We start from the raw sequence: 21,681 nt of genomic DNA on the forward strand, positions 1-21,681 counted from the left end.
CAGGGTTTACATTAAAAAAATCAACCACTTGACGCTAGTAGATAACACGCACATTAAAACTTTGTTACATTTTTGAATTCAATCTAAATAATTTTTCACGACACTGCTCGAAAATGTGGCCATAGATAACCTAAATCCAGTGGGAACACCCAAATACCTACTCCGAAATATTCAATTCCGAATTTTCTACTTCCGATTTTCAAAACTCCGATTTTCACAATTCCTAAGGCATATAAATCCGATTACTTAAAAACACGAAATTTACTTTTTCGATTTGCAAACAATTTTTTAAATCCGATTTTTAAAACTCCGAAGAATGAAAAACACGAAATGTTATTGGCCCGAAGTACAGTATTCCAATTATCAAATTTCATTGCTAATTCGGAAATATGACATTCGGAAAAATAAACTTCCTGGTTTTAATAATCGGAATCTTGAATTTCGAACCTCGAACTAATATCAATCAATTTAGATAATTGAACTGCATAGGTTAGGTTAGGTTAGAATTGCGCCTTAACTGCGCGGATTGATGAAAATGAATAACAGTTATTACTTTTTTAGACTAATCTAACCTCCATAGCTTACGTTTAGAAGTCGGGATTTATTATTCGGAATTTTGAAAATCGGTATTTTAGTAATCGGACAGATGACATTTCGGATTATTATTGAGTCGGACTTCTTATTGTTCGGTGTATTAAAAATCGGAATTTTGAAAATCATAATTTTAAACCTTCGATATTTTTAATTTTCGGATTTATAAAAATCGAATTTATAAAGAATCGGAATAGTCATATTGCAAGTTTTATAACATTCCGAATTATAAAAATCGGTATTTTGAAGTTCGTGACTACAACTTTCGGAATTTCGTTTTTCGTGTTTCGTGTTTATGTAGTGTGTCCCAAATCCAGTACCATGTACATTTAACTGCTGACTCATTTATGGCTCTTTATCTGGCTTTTTATCGCCAACCAAAGTAAGAAAAAGTAATGAATTACTCAATGCCTTTTTTGAGTGTCCTTTAAAAATGCGGTAGTGTCTTCCACCCAATCACACAGTGTTCACGGTGTTTTCGCCCAAACAATCGGTCGTTTTACGAAACGGCTGGCTGAGTCGATTGGGGGTTTGCTCACTCGAGCGTTGCGAGCCCCACCGGCAAAATATTTATTTCATTACTCCTATTCATTGGCTCTAATCTGTGCTGCGGTGGTTTTGGGGAATCGGCCGGCTTGGGAAATGACTGGGATTATAAAATTCCTTAGCCTGAATCTTAGAGTCTTCCCTCTTGCGGCTGACGTGGTTCAGAATCGGTAGACAGAAATATAACGTATTTTTAAACAGAAACGTTAACCGACTTCAAATGGAAGCAACTTTTGTTTTTTTGCACGACTCAAATTTATGTATTCCTAAAGTCAGCAATAAGTTGTTAAAAACGAACACAAGTGTAATAAATGATTTACATGTCTACATTTTATTTTTATTTATACCTATCACATGGAACACCTCTCATTTACACATTATCGAATGAAATATAAATGCAAATTTTCACACAAACAAATTTATACTTCATACTGATACCCTTTATGTTGACCTTTCAAGTAAGTATTGTAACGCTTTGGTTTCTACGTGCAACCACGCAACTTATAAAAAGTCACATCCTATAATTTTTTTAACAAAAAAACAGTCAAAACAAGAAATGACCGACTGTCCTAATTCCTAACTTCCAGCAACTAGACAGCAGGAACAGATCATAGCTTACTTGGCGGGGCGTCACATTTAAGGGTAGGATTTTTTCGACCCCCATGGCGACATTATCACACCCTATCACCACAACCGACCTTGTTTTACTAGCAATAAGGCACAGAGTTCATTGAGCACAATTTGTCAACGTTGCTTCAATGCAAAGCACTATAGGGGATAATGCCACGTTTAAAGTAGGTAGTCTATTGTCAACTCGCTCATGGAGAAGTGAACTTTAACTTGAGTTTTTAGGGTAGTTTTTAGGTTGTCTGGTTGTATAGTTTAGTGATGTCAAATAAGGGGTAAGTGAGATTCATTTAATTCGTCTAGATTGTCAGTGGAACTCTTAATTTTCATTGTAATATGGGGGTGTCTCCGACTTAGGGATGTGTGATTAAACATCTGCAAGGATGGGACAAGATAAAACGCTTGGCACTTACGGAAGGGCGGATAAGTGTTTGGACATGCATTTGATTTATATTAGACTAGCTTTCGCCCGCGACTTCGTACGCGTAGATAATAATGTAAAGTCGCGTATCTATCCACTATAGAGGCAGCCTCGGGCCGAGCGGCTGCCTCGCTCGGAAGCCGCGCAAGTGGAGACACTGCCTCGACCAGCAGGGCTACTACGAAACTCGAAACTCGAAGTTCGTATCATACCGTCCCTCTCGCTCTCGTATTAAATAGTATAAGTGTCAGAGGGACCGCACGACAGTGCTGAGGCGCGTCGCGACACGAGGCAAATTCGTCGCCGCGATCCGAGCCATATTTTGTCGGTTTTTTTTGCCGTGCTCAAAGGAGCCTCAGTCCGAGCCGTGTATTTGATGGAGAAGGGCGTGTCTGGCTCGCACGTTGCGGAACAAGACGAGGCCTGTTGCCTCGGCTTGATCCGCAACGTGCCTCGAGCTTATGCATCAGAGCGAGCATCCTCAAATTGAGGCTGTTTGCTTCAAGTCGAGGCAGCTCGGCCTGAGGCTGCTCTGATGGATACGCAGCTTAAGTAATACTTACTACCTTGGTTTTTTAATGGGTTATTACTTTTTTAATGGGTTATTTAATGCTAGCATGGTAGCAGATAAATGAGGTAAAAAGTTTGTAAGTACTTAGTTCATTTATAATTGTAAGCTTACAGCGAGATAAAAGTGAACTCTAAACACATCCAAGCCGTTCTTTCTCCATGTCAAACATGTCTCTAGAACATTGACACAGACGGACACCATTATGTATACATAGAAGGGATAAAACCCTCTTCTGTCCCCTGAGATCTAATAAACCCGCACCGGACATTCAAACAATTTACAGAGGATATAAGTACGTGCGTGTAGGCATATGTGACGGTATCGACTGACTTTATAGTATACCTTTTTAACCCGCGCGTTATGGGCAATTACAATGCAAATATTTTTGGTCTTACAAAAATACATATACAATTTTACTCACAAATGTGATGAAAAACATTGCATGTCGCCCGGGCGGTAGGTACTGGAATTACGAAAATCGACTAATTTAAGTTCTCAGTCTTCGACTTCGGGCTGCTAATAGACTCTCGTTCGTAATTCCTTATTTACCGCCCTTAAGACACACTATTATTGCACAGTAGGTTTTTACGCATTATCTTGAAATTGAAAATACCACAGCATGTTTAAATTATAGTGCACCGACCAAATGTAAAATGTATTTTATTTTATTTTTTGTGACAATTTCAATTCTACAATAGTGCATTATGATAGTGCTTCAACCGCGGATTCAATAAGCGTCGAATCGCATGTGTTCAAGTGCATCCACTCTCGCGCACCCGTCATAATATGGAGATGGAGTGTATGCCGGCTGCCATACAAATAGAATACAAATGTAATTAAAAATATTAAAGAACGTATACGAACGGTGATCAAGGTAGTAGGAGTAGAATCTGTACTAAAAGTGTCAATGAATATTAAAAAACTTTTCATTCACAATTGGGCCTCATTAACTTGTAAAATTAAATTGACTTCTTGAGAAACAAATTCCAGTGCTGTTAAATGTATCACCAGGTCTTCCTTACATATTTGATTTAAAAAGAAAAAGATGCTTTCAAAAATAATACATTATTCCATTAAATTTGTATGACCGAGCGGTTTTAAAATCCTGGTCTTAACAATCCAAAAATTCATACAGTTATACAAAATCCGACTTAAGGTCATAGTATTAACAGCTCTAACGAACGCACAAGTTCAAGAGCCTTATTGACGATTGATATGGAAAATTCATGGGGGCAGCCCAGCGGGTGATTTGTTCCTTTTTGTGTGTCGAAGCGAGTCAATGAATAGAAAGCAAACTTGGTAGCAAACTGAAACTTGCATCATAGAGGCAAATTCATATCTACAGCGTATTTTTATACAAATTGTCTATATTTGTTGGTTTTAGTTCTATGAAGTAATATTGCAATAAATTTCAAAATCAAAATCTTAATTAATATTATTGTACTAGCTTTTGCCCGCGGCTTCGCCTGCGTAGGATTCGGTGAACGCGCGCTGCCAGTTCCCTCAGGAACTGTGCATTTTTCCGGGATAAAAAGTAGCCTATGTCGCTCTCTGGCCCATAAACTATCTCTATGCCAAAAATCACGTCACTCCGTTGCTCCGTTTCAACGTGAAAGACGGACAAACATACAAACACACACACTTTCGCATTTATAATATTAAGTATGGATTTATGTTAAAAATTTAATTGAGGTACAAATTATAATAGAGCAAGCGTTACATTACATACATATTTTTGAAAGATAAGACACATACTGACGTAAACAATAAACGTTTTGAGCGTAATTCTACGGATCTGTTCGCTCCGAGATGCGACGTTACTTTTTTCATTGCATCATCATCACAGCCTATATACGTCCCACTTAAACCGTAGTTCTCACGCGGGTCCCGTGCATACTGGGAACTTCATTAAAGTAGCTTCATTAAAAATGAGATAAAATAAAATCAGTAAAACGGGCTGAGTCAAGTCACATTACTTCGCATCGCGTCTCAGTATGAACAAACCCTTATTCTCTTTTTAGGGCTGTGACATCAAGCGTTAACGCTTGTAGGCATCTTCTATCAGCGCAAATCTCATTCGTATCTGCATTTAACTATTCTATAAAAATCGTGCTTCAAACAGTTCGGCTTACAAACCTATTGTAAAAATTAACCAATGCGTGTTTTATTTTGCGTAAGCAATTGAGCATGTGACGAGGATGTTTTTTTGTGTAATTTCTGTTTGTTGAATTGAATTCAATGAAACTTTTTGTCATCGGTAAATAGAAATCTTCTAATTACCCTTGCTTCTCCGCTAAAACCGTTAGTATTAAGTGTATTTCATTGATATGGGCCTCCGTAAAGTAACACCCGAATCAATCAATTGAAATAAACCATAGAAATTCCATTGAAATTCCAAAATTTTAGAAAACTTCCGTGTGAGTTCCCAAAAGTTATGTCGTGGGAAGTATTCATTGACATTGTACTAAAAAAACCGTTTCAATATTAAAAACTTAAAGATTTGTAAAAATGCCTGGTATAATCAACTAAAGACCAAAAGGCCGGCAGCTATCTCTCCCAAAGAAATAGCATAGAACTATTCAATGAGGAAACGCTGCCAGCCCTTTTTGGTACAATGCCACGGGCATTTCTATATTTCATTTAATTTTAAGGAACTAAATGTTATTTTACTCTTTATTTATGTAATTTCTTCTTTGTTATTTAATCCAATATTTTATATTTTGATATCAATTTAAATGTTATTTACTTTACTTATCTCAGCGGATCGCATTTGCGGCCAGCGTCATGGCAACCCTGCCACAGGCAGATCGTTTAGACAGGTTTTTCTTGTCATAATTTTATTGATAGGTGCATATTTAGTTAAATTGTGTTAGGTTCGGTTTTTTTTGTTACCTATATAAAATGTGTTAATTGTCAATTAAATATAAATATTTCTTTGTTGTTTGTCCGAAATCAACTAAATTTAACTTGCTGTTACTTTTTATAGAAAGATACCTATTGTAAAAGTCACAGTCGTGTCCGATTTTCATTCAAACGGCAAAAAAAGAAAGTACGGAAGCGTGAGCTTGTGAAATCAAGTATCGATATAAATAGTCGAGGATCTTTGGTAGAGTAGACAATTTTATCGAGCGTTATGGCTATTGTGACAGGGATTATATCGGTTTAGAAACTACAATACAATAAAAGCTTGACACACTGTCCCAGTTTGGGAATATTTGTACAATGTTTTTGTCGTATAAAAAACTGGTTCGTGCGAATCGGACTCGTGTATTGAAAGTTCCGTGTAAATTTAAAAGCTAAAATAAAATAAGTTTGTGTTTCATAGTAAGTACACTATATCGGGTGGGCCAATTAACAGGAGGAAATGATTAAAACGTAGATCTTACTTGTCAAACTGAACGATACCTTCGGCGACTTTTAAAAATAATAAGTTTTTTTTATTTCTATTACACGTAAAGTTTATTCGAAGAAGCAATGTACAGCAACATTTTTGATGTTTGTAACCTAAGTTTGTAAGTAACCTTAGATTATTTTGTAACGTAACAAGCCACGTCTCTTGGGCTCTAGGATGGCGTACAATGATAACTATTTAATTTGTATGAAAAATTAACGTCGTCGTTCTGTTTGAAGAGTATGATCTATGTTTAATTATTTGCTCCTGTCAAAGGACTCACCCGGTATAGCAGTTCAGAGAGGTAAATAATAATAATAATAATAGGTGACTGCTATGTGGGATGTTGACTCGACGATCATTGTCCCGATAGTCGTTTCGGCAAACGGCCTAATAGCGAAGAGTCTCGACCAACATCTCAAGAGACTCTCGCTAGATGGCTGGATCAAGGGCCAGATACAAAAGGCGGTACTTCTGGACACGGCACGCATCGTCCGGAGGTTCCTCACTCTGCGGCCCTGACCACCGGTAGCTTGGGCCCTGCCCCGTTACCGGCGGCAAACTAGGTTAGGTTTTTATAATATTTTTATTTTGTATGTACTTTTCTGTATTTTACTTCTTATAACTATTATAAAAACCTAATCCTTAGAATAAAAAAAGAAATAAAGATAATAATAATAAAAATCTTTATTCAATAAGACAAAATTGCACAAGATAGGAATGAACAATTACAAAGAAAAAGACAACTTAGGTTAAACATAGCACAATTAAATAAGTTGAATCCTGACTCACAAACTAGGCAAGGCCCGTTTCTTGCAAGTCAGTGTCCGTCACGTATGCGAGCTAATAGAGTAAACTAGCGGCCAGTGTCTTAGTCGATGCATGTGGAAAATCTCGACGTCTGTAAGTACTTAGTAGTTTTCAGTTTAGATTGTATTTAAGTTTTAGTGTTTAAGTGTAGGTTTTTATAATATTTTTATTGTAAACATTACGTAAATAAATACGGCCTACCAAAATAGAGCCGAGCCAATCTAACTCTGCAGAGAATAGTATGGTAACACTGCAAATGTAACGCATATTATGTACGTGATTTGACGTTAAAATACAGTGTTGCCAAATTATTCCGTTGCAGACTTAGCTTGGCCAGAATCTAAAGGTTTATGCGAGTTTTCAGCTTATTATCTTTCATTCCGAGAAGAAACTCCTATATGGCTGAGTGTTAGCAGAATGATTCTATAATTAATTACTTTTATTATAATGAGTAAAGGTTTTTCTTTTCTTTTCAAGGTAGTTCCGGAACCCTATGAACATAATGATAGACATTTTCCAATTGTGTAAGATTGTTGTTAATGTATTGAATCTGTCAGTGGGTGGTACTTAATGGCAGTAATGTATGGAAATTTAAAATGTAGCCAAGTGCGAAGTTAAAGATAAGTAATGCTCACGCAACTGAATATCTTTGATATAACTATTTGAGTAGATAGGCATCTACATTAAAATAGAACTGTTTCGTTTTTAAAAATTTAAGAGAATTAATCATACATTTTAATTTAGAACTTTCTACTATGGATCAAGAGTCAAGTGGTTTTATAGTGCGTGCCTGCGTGATAACTAAATAAAAATAATCTAAAAGAATACGGTATTTGACTATTTTGTATATGTTTTATAAATTAAAACTACACAATGCCTGTTATCGAATAGAAAAACAATTTTTAAGCTACCTTTACAAATAACAAAGTTATACAGGTTTGAAATTCAAGATTAGATAGAGAAAGACATACTAGCATGTGACGTCACACGCCAGTACCGCCATACTTGCTGCATAGAGAAAAGCGTTTGAGAAAGAGACAGGTATATAGATTTTTCAAAAAATCACTATAAATCCAATTTTCAACCGATTTAAATTTTCTCTTCGCTAAACACTATCTGTATATCTATATTTTCATAATAATATCGTCGCTTCGGAGGTAAAGATACTAAAGCGACACTTTGGGCCAAATTGAGTTATATATACCATCGGAATCAGCGAATTTTTCTGCATCGATCTATCTGGGTTTCGGGACGATCAGAGGACTTTTTTGGCGCTTTAGCCCCTGAAAAATCAGTGAAATTTGGGACACTTATTACTAATCCGACGCTTAAATTGAGTATTTTCTCTTTAGTGCTTTTACCTGTTTTAGTTTCTAAACGATTATATTGTTAAGTCATTTGTAATTTTTCACCTTTAAATACATTTGGCGTTTTAGTACTCTGTGCATATCAAGAAATATGATTCTTCGTCGCTTTAGTAAATTGTTCCAGTCTATTCTGAAGTTTTGGATGCGTTTAGTATTTTGGTTAAACTGATAAGAATATATTTAAGTCGTTTGAGTATTTAGTACAAAACAGTTAACAGAATTTGTGGTGTATTAGCGTCATTACAACATAGCAAAAGAAAGAAAATATTTAAATTAGTAAAAAAACATAATATTAAAGGATTATGTTTGGTCCAATAAGTCAATAATCTGTAATTTTATTGTCAAAAAAGAAGTGTTTATGTGTTTTTCTTTTACGAAAAATCAATTATATTGGTCAGTTAGTAAAAGTAGCCACGATATTTTCATACGAATTGTAGATATCATGCCAAAGTAATCTGGACTTTAATCTTAGGAATTTAAGTTACAATCACTTTACCAAGGATAGGTAAGGTACTATGCGCGTATTTTATATCAACGCAATAATAGAGCGTGTTGGAAACAAAACCTATAATAATTGATTGTGATTACGAAAGGTAAGTTTGTAAATGAATAATTATTTTGATTATGTGCACTAACTCTATTGACTGTTATTAGAGTTAGGTACGAAGGAACATGATAAAAAGGTAACCTTATTGTGAGACTTCTATGTATCGGAAATAGGGTATGATATAGAGATATGATGAATTGACATCTAGCTATTCTAAACGTCCAGGCTTTACTATATAAAAACAAATCTGCTGTGATCTAATTTGAAATAAAACATGCAACTTAAGAACTATATTAAAAAAAACAGACAGACAAGCAACTGTACGACGGTTCTTGAGGCTACGTAGCCTGTTCCTGATCAGCGGACTGTCACCGAAGAGTCTTCGGGCCCGGCGCTCCACCGCGGAATGCGGCTAATACTTGGCGAAACCGTCCCAAAGGCGACAGCAGTGTTCCATACAGGACCTTACTTGCGTTTTGTAAAGAGTAAAAAGCTGCTCTGGTGTGAAATACCGTTTCACCTTATATAGGACACTAAGTTTTTTAGCAGCTGTTTTCGCTCTGGACTCAATAGCCGCACCGAAGTTGAGACTAGATTGAAGGTCTAACCCAAGAACCTCAAGGTGGTATGTATGTATGTATGTATGTAAACTCTTTATTGTACAAAAAGAAAATTAACAAAATACAACTGACAAACTTTAAGATACTTGTACAAAGACGGACTTATCCCTTTTTTAGTGGTCTTTAGTTAGTAAGGATACCCTCCTCTGAACAGTAGGAGCCAAAGTGAACGGTCTCCGCTTAGCGGTAAACAGATACGCCTGTGTCTTGGCAGCACTGAACTGGACCAAGTTGGCCGAGCCCCAGTCGGACATGGCCTTCGAGGTCGAATTCGTCCGCTGTATCATAACCTCCCTGAGTGCCCGATCTTAACACCGCTGGCCCAGGCCCGGCCGTTAGAAAGGTACCTCTCTGCAATTTTGCGTCATCTGCGTACCCAAACACATCGGGTATGAGCAAATCGTTGATGTGCAGCAATAATAGAGTTGCAGATAGGACCAATCCCTGAGGCACCCCGGCATTGATTGCCATGAGATCAGATGAGCATTCGTCAATGACGACTCGTTTAGATCGGTTCCGCAGGAAATCAGAGATCCATGAGCATAGGACCGGAGGAATCCTGCTAAGAAGGCCTCTGTGCCAGACCCTATCGAATGCTTTGGAATAGAGACACAGCAAGAGCTTCACCATGCTTCTCAACAGGTTCACACCAAATGTGAGTAGCATATACCAGAAGGTCCCCTGTGGACCCATTTCGGCGGAACCCATATTGGCGGTCACTGAGGAGATCGTTACCTTCTAGATATACCTACCAGGAACTTAGCATTCAATACACGCTCCATTACCTTACATAGTATGGAGGTGATTGCGATAGGCCGATAGTTCGACGGGTCGGCACGACTGCCCTTTTTGGGTAGATACTGGCTGCACATTAGCAATCGTCCACGATACCGGGACCTGCCCCAACTTGAGGAAGAGCCTGAACAGACGTGTCAAAACCGGAGACAGTTCCGGAGCACAGGTGTTTAAAACAATTCCAGGTATAGTTTATTCCTAGTTTTTTTCACGTCCAGAGAACGCAGCGTTCTTAAAACCTCCATTTGGTGAATTTTGACCTCCTGCTTAAACGTACCACAGTGAGAAATGGAGGGAGGCGCTACACTACCATCATCAAGACGCAAATTTTCCGCAAACAGAGAGACAAACAGGTTTGCCTTCTCCGCTGCAGTGTGAGCTAGCGACTTATCCGACTTCAGCAGTGGTGGCAGTGACGGACGACAGAAATTGTACTCCACCGATTTGGCTAAGGACGAAAACGCTTAAGGAATGTATTTTCTTTCTTTCTTTTCTTTTTCTTTACTCTCAGAGGGGTAGGAAGCAAATTTGGCACCGATACAACCAACATGGAGGAATCGCGCTTTCCGTATGACCTTTTTGCAGGACATGGCAGCTTTGTTAAAGAGCTGTTTCTTAACGTGTACATCCGGTCCGGAGCTTTGCGACATCGAGCATCAGCCCACAGTAAGTTAGCAAATAGAGTGCTTAATAGCTTCAGCTTGAGCGCACTCAGCGTTAAACCATGGGCGAGATTTGCCACCAGTGGATACGTCAGAGAAAGGAATGAAATATTCCATACTCTGACGCAACACATCGGTAACAGCTTCTGCGCAGCTCGACGAATCGTTACTGGGAAAGCAAGTTTTCTGCCATGGATAGGAAGCAAAGAAATGACGCATCTCATCCCAATCTGCTTACTTGTATCGCCATACTCGCCGAGTACCGATTAAGCAATCGGTAGGAGAGTACTGCGACACAAATTTCACCAGACAATGGTCAGAAGTACCCAAAGGGGAAGACACCGACACATTGTACCTGTCTGGATCAGTCGTCAGCAGTGGGTCCAAGCATTTAGGCGTGTGCAAGGCAACATCCGGTATGCGAGTCGGTTGCTTAACCAGCTGGGCGAGATCTAGCTCTTCCTGCATGGTCCAAAGTCCCCCAAAAAAACCAACTACGCAAGCGGATACCGTTGCTGAACCACAAACCGTGCCGTAACACTGAAGTGATCAAAGACCCTGGTCGTCTCCAAGTCACCGCTGTGCGACCGATAGATCAGAGCGTAAACCGTTTGTTCAACACCAGTGTCCATCAGTAGCCAAAGAATGGAAAAGCTAGGATCCTCAAGGTTGCGGAGACGCTGAGTACAGATGTCATCACGAACGTCTAAGCAGACCCCAGCACGTGGCTTAAAAGTATGCTCCAGGCTGTACCCTGGGTAGTGTGGGTAGTCGGTGGGCAAGAGATTACCACCGCCCATATACATCTGCAACACCAGGGGTATTGCAGACGCGTTGCCAACCTAGAGGCCTAAGATGGGATACCTCACATGCCAGTAATTTTCACCAGAAGAAGGAGATGAGAAAGACAAAAGTGAACAGGTTAGAAAAGACGGCAGTTGACAAATAAATGATTATGATTATGATTATGATTATGAACAGACACAGTGCTGCTCATCCAGCAGCACACGAAAATGAGCCACAACACAAGGAGCTTGGTCTGGTGACTGCGGGGTCGCCCGAACCCCCCAAAGACTGCTTTCGGGTCCCCTCCACGGTCGCCAACCGGTAATACAGCACATCTTCGGGATTTTTCGCAAGTTAACGGGGCAGCCTTTCAAAGTTGGCGAAACCTCTACTTGGGCCCCCTACTAACTGCGGTCGGCCAGCGGAGCACCGTGCTTCGGATTCCGCTACCCTCCACGAACAGGCACCCGGTGCAGCAAACTGACGGCACCGAAACCGGTTTGCACGCAAGTCCCTGTCCAGACCCGTCCCTCCACATGGCTACTCCTAAGACCGTTTGGCAGAACTTAGTTAGGTGGGTGGTGACAAACCGCGGCCGAAGCCTACCACCAGAATGAGGTTGTTCATTTGGCGCTACCTAGGGGACACGTGTGGGTAACTAGAGCTAAAGCCCACGGACGCGAACAGCTTTATCCCCCAATAGTTGACGATAGGCAGATAACACGCTAACAAGAACCAATGTCAAATAAAACTTAAAAGTTTCTACGAGATCCTGTTTTTCCTTTGAATTTAGTAATATTGATTAAAGTCTGCAGGGCTAACTACGAAACTCGAAACTCAGAGTTCGTGTCGTGCGGTCCACTTACACTATTTAATAACAGAGCGAGAGGGACAGTACGATACGAACTTCGAGTTTCGAGTTTCGTAGTAGCCCTGCAGACGGTCCATTAGTGATCATTCGTTAAAGTAATCTAAAAATTAGTATGTTGTATATTAAAACATTCAACTTGCAAGTCTATTAAGTATTTGTAATGTTTTATGATTATCATTTAATGGTGCTTAAGCATTATGCAGTTGTAAAATAGTTTGATTATTGGTGAATAAGCATTAAACACAGTTTGATAAGAAATTGATTAACGCCATTAAGTAAATTGAAGATAAAAAAACTAGAATAAATATCCCGTTAGTCATCTGAAATTATGATATACATAACCAATTCTTACGTTTAGTCCTTTTACCTTATTGCGTTGTCTCAAAAAGTTGGAGACGAATGACTAAAGCGCCACCTATCTCCTGAACTATTGTACTTAGGTCAAAATTATACATTTCAGTTCATAGTATGGTGAATTGACTTTCATACAGTCTTAGAAATTCTAAAATGTGTTCACAAAGAAAAGAGTTATGAATTTTTTTCGTCAAAAAAAAACTTTAAATCGCTCTCCTGTAAAGTTGGTCAAATGTCGCTTTAGTATCTTTACCTCCGAAGCGACGATATTAAGATATGGCAAAATCAAGAGTTGTCAAATACCGTATTGCGGAAGAACCTTTGCACATCGCCTGATGTAATGTCACGTTTAAAAATAAATCAAGATAATTTATAATTGTAATAATAAAGACAATTAGATTTAATTAAACAATAGATATGTTGCACAAACACAAACGCTATCAGAGATCGCAGATCTGTGCAAACTATGCTAATTTTGTTATTGTACTTGTTACAATGTTGATGATTACTTTACGATTTATTTAAGAGAGATTGTGTTTTAAACCAATATTAGTATAGCAAATAGAGGAGAAAACTTTACCTCTGTTATCTAAGAAAGTTGGATTGGATCATGCTGTTACAGGCACGTATGTATGGTTACGTTGAGAAGTTCACATCGATCATTTATTTTTCTATGTTTTGTCATGCATGAGTGCCAAAGTTTTTTTTTATTCGACTGGATGGAAAACGAGCAAGTGGGTCTCCTGATGGTAAGTCTCCAGGGGTATTGCAGATGCGTTGCCAACCTAGAGGCCTAAGATAGAATACCTTAAGTGCCAGTAATTTCACCGGCTGTCTCACTCTCCACGCCGAAACACAATAGTGCAAGCACTGCTGCATCACGGCAGGATTAGCGAGCAAGATGGTGGTAGCAATCCGGGCGGACCTTATATAACAATTGTGAACAATTATTGGATTCTAAGAAAAAAGAGTTATGACAAACATTACATTCGGACTTCCAATAAGTACATATGCGAGCCGATATGGACCCCACAAAACCATTAACGAATCTATATTCACTAATGATAAATTATTCTAAACTAGAGTTTTCCTATTAATATTAGGTACCTATAAATGCGAAAGTTTGTGAGTATTTGTGTTTTTGCTGCTCCTTCACTCTAAAACTGCTGGACATTTAGAATAATAAACAGGTGCCTTTTTATCCAGGTATTTCCATCAGACCCATGTAAAGAAAGCAAACAATCAAATAAACAAACAAACAGGCTTATAATTTTTCACATTTATCATCATCAACTCAGCCTATATATGACCCACTGCTGGGCACAGGCCTCCTCTCAGAACAAGAGGGCTTGGGCTATAGTTCCCACGCGGGCCCAGTGCGGATTGGGAACTTCACACGCAACATTGAATTGCCTCGCAGGTTTGTGCTGGTTTCCTCGCGATGTTTTCTTTCACCGCAAAGCTCGTGGTAAACTTTAAATGTAATTCCGCACATGAATTTCGAAAACTCAGAGGTGCAAGCCGGGGTTTGAACCCACGATCCTCTGCTTGAGAGGCGATAGGTCAAACCACTAGGCCACCACGGCTTTTTATTATATATTTATATTAATATTTATCATATTAGTGGGATATATAGCGGCTGCTGCAACACGCGCACATGTCGAGCTAAACTCGATTTAAGACGTGAGTTATCCAGGTCATTATATTTAATATGAGTGAGTCTCACGGTAGTTTCATGTACAAAACACTGTTAATGTTATAATAATATAGTAACATACATTCGTACTCGTAATACCAAGTAATACTTTAATACTGTTCTTTTAACTGTCTGTATAAATTGCTGTCAGAAATCCATTGTTTGCTGAAACAGTCCCAGTTTGACGCTTATCAAAACGCAGCGACGTGTCACAACGTTTTTAAATGAGCCCAAAAAACTGTTTGTCTAACATAAATTACTCCCATTGGGTACAACCGAGCATAGAAGTGTAAAGAAGAACTACGGTGTTTCAGGATCAGAATCATTTAAAATAGAATAAGTATCGAATGTGTTAGAATCTTCTTGTCCAGTGACCAGTGCATCGAGCCTGTATGCAGGCGTGCAAATTATTAACATATTTAACTGTTTTACTAATAAGCATATTTTAACGAAACAAGACACTTTTCATATTTGATATGATAATCAAATCTATAGGGCTCGATTCTCATATCAAAGACAAGTACAGATGAATGATAAAATATACCTAACCAAGTCCCAAAAGCTGTATTATCAATCTAGTCACTAACTAATTAAGTTTTTAGATATACAGGACACCCCACGTCTATACTACGTAGAGGGAAAGTTTTTTTTAAATATTGTAGATAGGCAAGCATATCAAACTAATATGTCACTCTATTGCTACCTTCGTTACTTGTTCGCCTAATATTCTGGTTTTGGTCTGAACATCGGACCAATTTTCTTTTTGCAATGTTTGATCACACGTAATATTATGACCACTATAGAAGTAAACGTATATATACACAGGTGTGGCAATCAGCTCCGGCTCCAGCCCTTGATCAAGGTAGAATGAGACTGTCTACACCGGTTCCTCGGCTCTCAAAAGGCGTCATCATAATTTTGTTTTGCAGTGGAAACCGGAAAATTGCGCCCCTTGCCATCTGGCTCCTAAAGAGACCTCCTGTAATACCCCAGGGCCAGCGCTGGTGGCCATTGCCTTTCCGTAAACTGTTACTTTATGCAATGATCACAGAGCGGGTAGAGCAGAAAAAACATAGTAAAAGAAGACAAGTAGGCTCACTATGAACAAAAGTACATCGCGTGGCTTAAATGTGAGCGCGCCGGTTGGCGCTGGTACGCACGTATGTATGTATACAGTCACCATCACCATTCCGGTGAATTTATAAATATTATTTTGAAATTTAGTTTAATAATAATAATAATATAACGGCATAGAATCTGTCTGGTTTCTCTGGACACAGACATTAGACAATTTTAAGTTAACTTTCGTACTAAAATTATTTGCCGGTAGGTAATTAATCTAAAATAGACGTTGACAATCTTAAGCGTCCGCGCCGGAGTAGGCTTCTAAAGGGTCGGAGTGGAGATAGGAGGAGCATAGTCTGGCCGCAGGAATGGAAAGATCTGGAAGAAAAAGAGCTGGATGTTATAATCATGCTTTCGAGTTTAGGAACTTCGGCATCATATCGCACGCAATGCAGTATACAAAGGTCATCAGCGCTAGCTAGCTACTCGTGCATCGTAGTGAATCATCTCTTCAATCACCTACTAGGTGGCGCTAGGCGCAAAGAAAATTGCAAATAAATAATAGTGTAGGGACCACTACTATTTGTTTCCTACTTTTCTTTACGACGGTACCTCCACCAAATAAACAAAGGTATGTTTGTTCATCTAAACCTGAAGTTGATGTTTGCTCGCATCAAGTCTATCTTGTTGCGAAATGAGATTTTATTATTGTGAAATTGTTTTATTGATATTTGTAAGTTTGTAACTATTTGCGTGGTTTAGGTTAGGTTATTTTTACCGGGCCCGGTATCTGTCTGTCTGTAATCAAATCTCGGGAATCGAATTTGGCCCAAAGGTAGACTTAGACGTATGTAGTTAGAATAACAATGCTAGTAAGAGTGTGCAACAACAAGAAGGATACACACGCAAGCTTTCGCATCTATAATCTTATTTAGCAGGGTTGTCGGCGTCGAAGTTCCCTGGACCACCCATAAACCATGCTCGTGACGTAATTCGCGTCTCCTTATCACTGATAATCGTAATCCCGGGCTTTGCTCCCGGAGGTCTGGAGTCGTTTGTTTTACTTTACCTCACACGATGGTGTTCCGAGAGCAAAACTGTTCCATTACTGCTCAAAAGAAAAGGCTTGAGTTTCACTGGTAAAATGGAAAAAAAATAACCGACCATATAAAAACTATTAAAATAATTTTCTACCAGTCTGAAGTCGGTAGGTACCTCATTTTAATAGTTTTTATATAGTCGGTTAAATTTTTTGTTTAAATTTTTTTTTCACTCTTTTTCGTGTAAAAGATCTAAGATACAATAGTTTAATGTCGACTGCTCGTCACCTTTTACGATAAATTGCTTTTTTCGATGCAGAGACGTTCATTATTGAGGAGTCCTGGTGCTTCACCACCCGATACATTTCACCATATGCATTACGATGAGCTTAAATTGCTTAGCAACTGTGTTAAAGTAATTGAAATTCAACCCGCGAAGTACTTGTTATTGAGTAGTCGCTCCGATGGTCTAATGTGGTCTTCATCATCAGTTCCACTTCACCAAATGATGATTTTCAAGAGCAAATGCACGAGTTACTACTAAATATATCCAAATTACCATAGGTGTCCCTACAATATTTGAAGAGTTCCCTCGATTTCCTTAGGATCCAATCATCAGATCCTAGGTCCTCCTAAATTCCTCTAGCAATGAAAAAATATATTTTGAAATCGGTTCATAAATGACGGAGTTCTGAGGAAACACACATAAAAAAAGTACAACCGAATAGATAACTTCCTCCTTTTTGAAGTCGGTTAAAAAGGAGCTGAGTTATGCAAGAAGAATCGAACCTTGAATTTAAAGCGTCAGAGACAGCCTGTACCTAGATATTTTTACGTCTTGGTTACATAAGTACGTAAACCTATTTATGAACTTGACTGTAGTACAGTCACCAGCACCAATATCTAACACAATAAGCGTGCATAAATATCCGATACGACTCTATTTCTGGGACCAAAAGGACGAGTTAGATATTTTTGCACGCTCCGCTGTGGCAGATATTAATGCTGGTGACTGTACCACCCACCTTCTTCTTTTGTGAGGTATTATTTCTTGACAAATTTTGTCTCCCCCTGTCAACGGACACTATGCTTTTGATTGCTGGTTTTGTATGAAATCAGTGATGAGTCCTTAAGCCCTATAAAATACGTAAAAGCAATTTTTGTTTTCATTTGGTGACGATTAAATATATCTTTTGACAAGTTTAATGTAAATTCTTCTGAGCTGACGTCTTCACAGATAAGTAATTTATGATGCTAGTTATAATAAAATGAGTGATAAAGATAAATAAACTAAACTCAGCGGCACAAAATTTGGCCCCCTATACATACAGTAGACATTAGTAAAGATTGTCATTTTACTACTTTGACATTTCGCGATTTGGACCACCCGAGACTTGGACGTGGCACGACTTAGACGCTGTAAGACATGGACCTCTTACGATGTGGACGCAATTTCGACACTGGACATTTTACGACTTTGACGTAAGACGCCGGAGGGAAAATTACCTACCTATTGCTTGACACCTATTGTCCTTCAAATGAAGGACAAATTTTTTACCGCTCAGTATTATATTTTTTATATTAGGTATTAAGGATTTATTAAATTATATATTACATCAACATAAAAAAGGTATATTAGGTACAATAAAATTAAATAAGCTAAAAGTATAATAAATCTAAAAATGGACCCTGCGGCATGGTACCAAAGATGCTGGCAGCATTTCCCCGCTGGATCGCAAGACTGATGCGTTGAGCGAGGCAACTGCCAGCTCTTCAGTCTCCTGTGGTATCTCTGAGTCTCTTTGATAGATCTTTGAAGAGACTCAGAGCGCCAGGGCCCCACGGACCAAGGGTCTCGACGCTGAAAGGTACAAAATCATAAGGATTAAGTTTTCATTGATGAAAAAAAAATCGAAAGTTCTGTCTTATTATTTTATATTTTATATCTTAGAAATTAGTTAGTTACACAAATATATACTACAATTATGAAGTATATAATTACAAGTATTTTGGCGGGTGGTTCAGGAAACCAAAGTAGGTGTTTACCTACTTAAACTACGCTAGATATTGCATTATACCTACTTAAAAAATACAATTAAGAAATATTTACACTGCGGACCTACTTTGTACATGGAATGACTAGATTTTATTATTAAGTTATTTAGGCAACAAACTAATATAACAAAAATAGGCACCTTTTTGATTTATCTGTGACAAATAATTTATTTGAAGTGTTCAGAAAATTAATAACAAAATAATGACAGAATTATTTACAGTTAACGACACAAATGATATTTGTCATAAATACAATATTATATATGTTAATTTTTGGATGACACGGACGCGTAACAAAATAATTTTGTCAGTAGATTAATGATAATGAAATAGCTATACTTATGCACTCTTTTTTAAAAGATTGTAGCTTTTTGTAGAGCTCGTTGAAAATGTTCCTGTCATTTTATTGGACGGTCTACTTCTTTGTTACAGGTTATTGAACACAGCCCTACACCGACTAATTAAAATAAATAAATCCCTAAACCGACCTGTGCCACATTCTTAATAGGTATTAAATAGGTCACACGAAACATACCCGTCTTGACAAATTATTTTACAAACACTAAAGAACACTTCATGAGTCTTTAAAGTCAATTCACTGGCGAGGACGAAAGCCGACGGTTCTAGAACGGATTGGGTATCCCGCCGAAGAATGCTCATCTCCAGTCGTCGGGGGGGACGTTGCCTTGGTAGAGGGGGGAGAAGGCACTCCGTCGGGGTTCGGGAGAATCCTCCTGTGACCCTATAATAGACTCGATGGAAAACCCGTTGCGGGACCGCTTGCCTCGTGGCTCGGTCATCTCTGACACTCGCGGCGGAAGAGGAACTGGTCGAAGAGTCGCTGGGGGCGGCCGTGGTAGCGACAACAGCGGCGTCGGCGGAAGATAGCACGGCAAAGGCAACAGCGGAGCGTACGCCTCCCTCGCCAGCATAGCGACTACAGCGTGAGCGTGCTGCAGGGATGGCGCCGGACGCTTGTATCTCTTCCGCCGCCGCAAAAAACTTCCATTATCAAACATGTCCTCCGCCATAGGATCCAGTGTCCAATAATTTCCTTTTCCCGGATTCCCCGGCTCCCGCGGTATTTTGATGAAACAATCGTTCAAACTTAGGTTATGCCTGATAGAGTTTTGCCAGGCCGGGAACTTCTCACGGTAGTAAGGGAACCTAGTCATAATAAACTCACAGATGCCGCTCAGCGTCAGTTTCTTATGCGGTGACTGAAGGATTGCCATTGTGATGAGTGCTATGTAAGAGTACGGTGGCTTGATGAGTTGCGTCGATGATTTCTGCTTGGATTTCTTCGGCGAAGATGGTTTGGATTCGCTCGGGCTGGAGGCGTCGTACCGCTCGGAATCGCTGGACGGCGGCGGCAAGTCTGGAGTGTCCTCGTCTACGGAAACGTAGGTGTCATCTTGAGGGTATTCCTCGCGGTCGTCGCGGAGGTAGTGGGGTAGATAAAGGCGCGGTGGTGGCCGTAGGTCCAAGGGTAGGTCGCCTTCGATGATCATGTCGCGGTAGGGGCCTAAGTCGCAGTCCTCCATGCTCGGCACATGTCAGAAGTGCGTGTGGGCGCGAGGCGCGGCGCCGACTGCGGCCGGGCCCGGCGCTCCGGCTCCGCCCCGGGCCGCCCAACCTCCCCCCCCCTCGTTTACGTTCCAGTAAACACAACAATTGTCATTATTATTCCTGCGGGTCGCGCTTTGTGCATGAAATTTCAGGCCGTTGGCTAATAATAATTATTAGACCGCTCGCTTATCGATTCTTTGTAGCGGTGTCGCTATTTGTTTAAGTTTGAACGATTTATTTATTAATTGCGGTTTTGTATTTTATAGTTTGTTGGGTAAAGTTTTTATTTGTTTGAAATAGGTATTTGTAGGTATTTCTAATTGGGTAGTAGACTTAGTCTCACGTAAATTTATCAAGTAGAGCAGCTAAACGAAATGTACAATTTGTAAACTCAATTTGAGATAAATTATCGTTAGTCACTATTTACGAACCTATCTACCTATCTATAAAAATCTGTCATATAAGCTTTACACAATAACCTGAAAAGCAGCCCAAAGCTCAAAGAACGAGTGCCAAAGTAATATCATAAAATATAAAAAGATCCAACAAAACGAGCAAAGGAAACTGTTTACAGAGACATGTATGCGACGCGATCCTTTAATCCGGAGCTAAAGGACTCGAGATGTATTGAAAAAAATCTCATAAAGCGAATTCTAGCACTCCATTCAGGTAGACGTCTTCAAATAAGACGCGCGTAAAAAATATTCGCCGACGAAACGCCTCGACAATGCGCGCGAGGCTCCAGAAAACCCCGTATATGTTTCCTACCAAAACATTTACCCCTAGGGCGATGAGGGAAAAGCTACGCGCGGGAGCGAGTAAACTAACGCGACAGAGCGAGACAAAACACCCGACGAACCAATCGGTAAGAGGATTGGCATGGGCGGGGCCCCCCAAAGCTAACATGTCAGGGCGTGGCATAAGATCCCATTATTGTCTGGCAAGGCAAATAATATTTTGCACAATGTACACATTGGGTAAAGGGGGGATTTGGGGGGTTGCTAATTTATTCTCAACTTCGGTTACGGGTTGTTTTTCAGCTTTGCGAGCCTGTTATTTAAATTGGACGTCGTGAGTTATTTGTATGTAGCCTTCTGAAGCTATTGTCTCTTTAATGAAGGAATTTGTCGTTTGTCGCTTGGGATTTTCAGCGATTGTTACGGTTAACTGAGTGTATGTAGGTAGAGGTAGCTTTTTGTTGGGAAGAACAAAGGGTTGGCTACTGTTTGTTAACTCGTGGAACTATAGGTAGGTACAGGCAGTTATGGTTTAAGAAGCTTTATCCGTTACGTAGAGC

The 21,681-nt window shown here is 39.3% G+C and overlaps 1 protein-coding gene across 1 annotated transcript; it reads right to left on the reverse strand.

Moving 5' to 3' along the window:
- Positions 1 to 18,698: 18,698 nt before the first annotated feature.
- LOC141434638 (forkhead box protein D5-like) lies at positions 18,699 to 20,402 on the reverse strand. The gene has a single exon (XM_074097059.1). It carries the CDS (start codon positions 20,357 to 20,359, stop codon positions 19,472 to 19,474), a length of 888 nt encoding a protein of 295 aa, XP_073953160.1. The 5' UTR covers positions 20,360 to 20,402; the 3' UTR covers positions 18,699 to 19,471.
- Between the last annotated feature and the right edge of the window lie 1,279 nt (positions 20,403 to 21,681).

The sequence above is a fragment of the Choristoneura fumiferana genome, chromosome 14 (assembly GCF_025370935.1).
Source record: "Choristoneura fumiferana chromosome 14, NRCan_CFum_1, whole genome shotgun sequence".
Taxonomy (NCBI): Eukaryota; Metazoa; Arthropoda; class Insecta; order Lepidoptera; family Tortricidae; genus Choristoneura; species Choristoneura fumiferana.